The sequence below is a fragment of the Nicotiana sylvestris genome, chromosome 4 (assembly GCF_000393655.2).
Source record: "Nicotiana sylvestris chromosome 4, ASM39365v2, whole genome shotgun sequence".
NCBI lineage: Eukaryota > Viridiplantae > Streptophyta > Magnoliopsida > Solanales > Solanaceae > Nicotiana > Nicotiana sylvestris.
The window spans coordinates 95,823,258-95,830,236 of NC_091060.1; the positions used below are offsets into that span (position 1 = coordinate 95,823,258).

Consider the following 6,979-nt stretch of genomic DNA (forward strand, 5'->3'; position numbering starts at 1 on the left):
ACCGTCCTCACTTACTCTGATAAACCCCCCTTTATTTGTGATGGACAACACATTTTCGATTGCTTCCTTTTCTTGCAGATTCATGAGAGGCTAAGGAGAAAGAGTAGAGACACCTGTTGGCTGAGGTTTGGGAGCAGTCTTTGTTGAGTCAATCACTTTATTTCCCTCAACTTGGTCTACTTTTGACTTTTCTTCTATAGAAGAACTTGAGATTTTTTAATTTTCTTCATTCTTAGCAATATTCGTGACATCCTCTTTTCTAGTAAGGTATGAGATGATAGGCAACACCTCCTGCGAGAGTTGATGCTGGGTGACTCTTGAGAGAGCAGGAACGTGAATGGGTAGGATAGGATATTGAGGGCGAGGGTGACTTTGTTATAGGGTTTTGGTTATCAGTAGTGTGAGGAGGAGAGACAGGTGCTGGTGTTTCGACTGGTGAGGACTCGATAGTACTAGAGATTGTTTGATTTTCAGCCATGGTGAGAAGAATAGAAGATTTGGTGATATGAAGAAAGAGTGAACATGGAATAGGTTTGGAAGTGTTGATGTGTGAAGTGTGGTGACTGAGATAGTTGTATTTATGATGATAAAAGGGATTGGTTAGAGAAAGGGCAGCAGGTTTTAGGGAGATGGGTTGATCTTATAACTGGTAAGGCGTTTGGGTTTAAAAGATGCAAAACCAAAAGTTGACATGCTGATGATGTGGCACTTGTTTTGATTGTTCAGAATTGTGCATGAGAGAACATAGAAACTACTAACCGATGTCAGGAGAACCAGGTTCCCTGACTGATCTCTTGTCTGTAAGTTTGCCCTGTTTACCAGTGTGTACAAATTCAAATGCTTATTTGCTCTATAATCATCAAGCGTGTCTACCTATAATGGTATAGAGATTAGTTAGAATTTACCAGAAAATACCATTTAGCTATGTTTACCTGAACCTTTCTTACATAGCCAATCATTGAGGGACTGGGTTCTCAATTGGGTTTTATCAACCCCAATGCCAGACAATTTTACTCGAGGTGTTCTCTGCTCAGGACCTTGGTAAATATGTCTGCAATTTGGTCTTTAGTGCTGCAGAATTTCATGCATATAAGCCATTTCTCAACATTTTCTTTGAGGAAATGGTGATGTACATCAATGTGCTTTGTCCTCTTATGTTGAACTGGATTTTCTGCCATGTTGAGTTCAATAGTATTATCACATAAGAGAGGCACACAGTCTGAGAATACTTCAAAATCTTCCAATTGTTACTTAATCCACAAAAGTTGAGCACAACAAGAGGCAACTGCTACATATTCAGCTTCTGTAGTTGAAAGTGCCACATAATTCTGCTTCCTTGTACCCCATGAAATTAAGTAGGAACCTAGGAAATGTGCCATCCTAGAAGTGCTTTTTTTGTCCACCAGATATCCAACATAATCAGCATCAACATACCCAATAAGATTAAAGTTGTCTCCTGAAGGATAATAGAGGACCAGGTCCTATGTTCCTTTGAGATATCTCAGTATTCTCTTGGCAACCTTCAAATGAGATTCCTTTGGATTAGATTGAAACCTTGCACAAAGATCCATGCTAAAAATAATGTCTAGTCTGCTTGCAGTGAGAAACAATAATGACCTTATGATCCCTCTATACATTGTCTAGTTTACAGGGGAACCCGGTTCATCCATGTCTAGACGAGTAGTTGTTGCAATGGACGTGTCGATAACTTTTGAGGCTTCCATATCAAACCTTTTCAGCAGCTCCTTGATGTACTTTTACTGACTTATCAATGTTCCCTTCTTAGATTGCTTCACTTGAAGTCCTAGGAAGAATCAGTTCTCCCATCATACTCATCTCAAATTCACTCCCTATAAGTTTAGCAAATTCTTCGCAGAGAGAGTCAATTGTGGCTCTAAATATGATATCATTGACATACACCTAAACAATGAGTAGGTTCATCCCTCATTTCTTTAGGAAAAGAATTTTGTCAATCTTCCCTCTTGTAAAGCCATTTTCCAGAAGGAATTTTGACAATCTTTCATACCAAGCCCTAGGAGCTTGTTTTAACCCTACAATTCCTTATCTAGTTTAAACACATGATCAGGGTGTTTGTGACACTCAAAACCAAGAGCTTGCTTGACATAAACCTCTTCTTTTAGATAGCCATTTAGAAATGGTTTGACATCCATTTGGAATAGAGTGAACTCCATATGAGATGCAAAGGCAATCAGAATTCTAATGGATTTCATTCGAGGGCAAATGTTTCATCTTAATCAATCCCTTCTTCCTGATTATAGCCTTGAACCAAAAGCCTTGCCTTATTCTTGTTCTATTTCCAAACTCAACAAGCTTGTTTCTAAATACCCACTGGTTCCTATAATGGTTCGATCAGTAGGTTGAGGAACCAGGTGTCATACCTTGTTCCTTTCAAATTGATGCAGCTCCTCTTGTATGGCTGTGATCCAGTCTGCATCTTTTAGCACTTCTTTTATACTTTTGGGATCTACTTGGGAGACAAAAGCTAAGAAGATAAGTGAATTCTTTGATTTTGATCTGGTTTGAACTCTTGAGTCAAGAGGAGTGATTATGTTGTCAAGAGGATGTGAACTTTTGAATCTCCAATTTGGTGCATGAGTCTCATTGGTAGAGGAACCAGGCACATCTGACTGGGATTCTTGACCGCTTCTTACTTCACTGAGTAGGGTTTCTTGGACTACATCAACAACTCTATTTTCAGCTTCAGTTGTTATAATTGGGGGACCAGGTTCTTCTCCAATTGATGGAGATGTATTTGCATCTTTTTCGCTGGATTTCTTGACATGGGTTATTATGTCTGCCTTTCCATTTGCTATGTAAATTACTTCACCTGGCACAGATAAGGGCTCTCCATATTGATCAACATGTATGTCCTTTTCACAGGAGAGGTGAGCTTCATCAAAGATCATATGAATGCTTTCTTCTACACATTAAGTCCTTTTGTTGTAGACCTTGTAAGCTTTGCTTTGAGATGAGTATCTCATGAAGATTCCTTCATCACTTTTGGCATTGAACTTCCCAAGAGCTTCCTTTCCATTGTTATGAACAAAGCATTTACACCCAAAAGTTCTAAGATGTGTAAGCTTGGGCTTCCTTCCATTCAGCACTTCATATGGAGTTTTGTTCTGAAGGGACCAGATCATGCACATGTTTACCAAGTAGCACGCAGTATTGATAGCTTTTCCCCAAAAATATTTTGCAATCGTACTGTCAATTAGCATGGTTCTTGCCATGTCTTCAAGAGTTCTATTCTTCCTCTCTACAACACCATTTTGTTGAGGTGTTCTTGGAGCAGAAAAACTGTGAGTGATGCCATTTTCATTGCATAATTCATCGAACTTGACATTATCAAACTCCGTCCCATGATTAGACCTAATGCAGGCTACTTTATTACCCATTTTCACTTGGATCATTTTGATAAAGGCAACAAACACTTTAAAGGTTTCATCTTTGGTCCTAAGGAACAAGGTCCAGGTGAATCTGGAATAGTAATAGACTATTACAAAGATGTACTTCTTTCTTCCCCTGCTTGGCACCCTCATAGGTCCACATACATCCATGTGAAGGAGATTGAGTGGCCTTGCAGTGCTGACTTCCTTTTTGGGCTTAAATGAAGATCTGACTTGCTTTCCTTTTACATATGCATCACACACTTTGTGATCCTTGAAGCTTGATTTGGTCAGACCACGAACCAACTCCTTCCTTATTAATTTATTCAACAGTGTGAAGCTTGCGTGACCTAACCTCATATGCCATAGCTCAGCATCATCATCAACAATGCTTAGGCAGCTTAAATCGCCATTCTTCAGCCACTCAAAATCAACTACATAGATACTCTTGTATCTTTTTGCCACTAGCACCACCTCACCCGTAACCAGGTCCATCACTGTACAGATTTTTGACATAAACTCGACCTTGTTTCGTTTGTCACAGATTTGGGAAATGCTTAGTATGATTTACTTCAAATCATTCATGTAGTATACATTTTCGATTGAGTGAGAGTGAGACTTCCCAATCCTTCCAACTCCTAGAATGTATCCCTTCTTGTCATTCCCAAAGGATACACTCCTTCATTGTAGGGCCTTTAGTGAAAGGAAATCATTTGTACTTCCAGTCATATGCTTTGAGCAGCCACTATCAATGTACCATTGTAGGCTGCTTCCTTTTACTCTTCCCTGCACAAGAAGATTAGGAGTAAGGTTTGGGAACGCAAGCCAATTTGGGTCCCTTGTAATGGGGAAAGGGGTGAATAAGGGATATTTTGGTCTATGCAGGCATTATGCATTTTTTAAATAAGGGACCAGGTTCTCTAGTAGTAGTTACTTTTTCAGCAAAGGCTTTGTTTTTTGGCTATGACTGACATCTGGCCTTACAGTTTCCTTTAAGGTGCCCATTGTTACCGCAGTGGGTGCAAAACCAATTGTCAGGTACAATAACGTACTTGCTTTGAGGGTTGTAAGGGATCTTTTCCCTTTGAAACCCAATCCTCTAGTTCTTTCCACCATTGTTGGAGTACATGGCTATGACAGCATCAGAGGACCAGGTCCACTTGAGTGATTTTTCAAGATCACTCTTCACTCTACCTAGTTCTTCCTGAAGTTGTTTGTTTTTCTTAAGCTCAAAACACAGACTAAACTGCATTGACTTTAGCTCATTTTCAAGATTTGTGTGTTTCTCGCTTGCAACTTCCTTTCCTTTTTGATAATTTTCATCCCTACTTTCCATTGTAGGTTTCCCAATGGTTTCTTTCAAGTCCATTACTACCACTAGAAGGTCATCTCTTTCTTGTTCTACATTTTCAATCCTTTTCTTTAAGACATTTCTTTTTTTCTTCAGGTTCTCAATTGACTCTCTTAGATCGACTGCAACTATTACTAGGTCATCTCTAGACTGTTCTGCTTCTCCTAGTTTAACAGTTAAGACATCTCTATCATTTACAAGACTATGATAAACGTCGATTAGCAAATTTTGCCAAAGACATGAGTTTCTTAGGAGAATAAGATTTCAGATTTCTTTGAACATCCAGAAAATTTACCTCATCATCATCATCATCTTCATCATCAGACTAGGCCATCAAAGCAAAAATTGAATCATACTCGGTTGATTCACTTTCTACTGCCATCATAGAGCTGTTACCTGGTTCATCATCTTCTCCATATTTGCTTGATGAATCTTCCCATGCAACAAGAGCTTGTCTCACAGCATTGTCAGCGCCATTTTTTTCTATTGAAGTGTCTGTCAGGAACCAGGTTTTTTTTGGCTGCTTTGTCAGCATTGTTCTTGTATTGATCCTGCTTTAGGAGAGGGAAATCCTTGATGAAATGTCATGGCTTTCTACATTTATGATAGAGTTCATAATTCTTTGGCTTGCTAGAACTTCCCTTTTTTGGAATGCCTCCATTCCTGTGAACCATCTTCTGGAATCTTCTTGTTAGGTATGCCATATCACCATCTTCACCACTTGACTCGTTGTTTTCTATTTTGAGGACCAGTTTCTTATCCTTCTTGGGCTCTCTTCTTTCACTGTCTTTCTTCTTTTTCATTTCATATGTTTTTAGATTTCCAACAAGCTCATCAATAGTTAGCTCCTGCAAGTCCTTTTCCTCTGTAATTGCGTTCACTTTGCTTTCCCAAGAACTTGGTAGCATGTTTAGGATCTTTCTAACTAACTTATTTCTTGAAATAGTTTCACGAAGGGAGTGAAGATCATTAATAATGGAGGTTAACCGGGTATGCATTTCTTAGACAGATTCATTGTCTTGCATCCTGAAGAACTCGTATTCAGTTGTGAGCGTATCAATTTTGGATTACTTGACCTGTGTTGTTCGTTCATGAGTCGTTTGAAGGGATTCTAAGATTTCTTTGGATGATTGACATGCAGATATCTTGTTGTATTCATCCGGTCCAATACCACATACCAAAAGTTTCTTAGCACGAAAATTCTTCTCTATGGCCTTTCTATCTGCATCATTGAATTCTTTCCTTGTCTTGGGAATGGCTACTTGTGGGTCCCCATGGTTTTTGGTAGGAAGAAATGGTCTATCACATATGACATCCCATAGCTCAGAATCTTTAGCCATGATGAAGTCATGCATTCTAGTTTTCCACCATCCATAATACTGTCCATTGAACCTAGGTGGTCTGTAAGTAGACTGGCCTTCTTCGATGTTTGGAGGAGCAACCATGAGGATCCTTTGTAGGTGGTAACCTAATTGAAAGAACCTGCTGTAATACTAATTGATAGAATGTAAGGTTCTACCAAACTGTATAGATAACCAGGTTCTATATCAGGTCCAACAGTACACACACACTCAGCAGTAATTAAATGGCAAGAGGAATTTTATGTGGAAAATTCACAGCTCAACGAGATTAAAAACCATGACCTTCCACTGTAGGATTTCAATTTCACTACTGAGCAACTTTTAGATTATAACCTATGCAACCTAGGAATTAACCTCTTAATCCCTAACTTACTTGTAATACTCTTTTACAATCCACTTTATAATAACTCTATTACAAATACTTTATAATATGACTAACTCTAGCCAAGACTCGAACACACTAGTTTAAGGTTTACAATTGGGTTCCTAAACAAGCTAGATAGGAATTACTATTAAAGAACTATTTCAAATTCACAACTCAACTAAAGACATACAATAACTCTATGTGGGAAATGGTCCATAGTTGTTTTGTTCTTTGTTCTTGAAGCACCTGAAACTTGCTTGCTAGATAGTCACGTTGATTAGCTTGTCAAATGTTCAAGTGATTTTTTTTACCTCCCTTGCATACATATATATATGTGTGACATAACTTACAATGATGCAAGCAAGGTAGGTAAAAAGTCTTCCCTAGGAAGTTAACTGCAGCATTGTTCTGCACAGTAGCGTGTGCAGACAGACTTTCCAACTGGAAAGTTGACTTCGTGCAGTCTCCTCGGGAACTGATAGAGACCCAGTCCCTC

General features: G+C 38.8%; 1 protein-coding gene across 1 annotated transcript; it reads right to left on the reverse strand.

Moving 5' to 3' along the window:
• Positions 1-5,825: 5,825 nt before the first annotated feature.
• Positions 5,826-6,203, reverse strand: LOC104215427 (uncharacterized). Its single transcript, XM_009765226.1, has one exon. It carries the CDS (start codon positions 6,201-6,203, stop codon positions 5,826-5,828), a length of 378 nt encoding a protein of 125 aa, XP_009763528.1.
• Between the last annotated feature and the right edge of the window lie 776 nt (positions 6,204-6,979).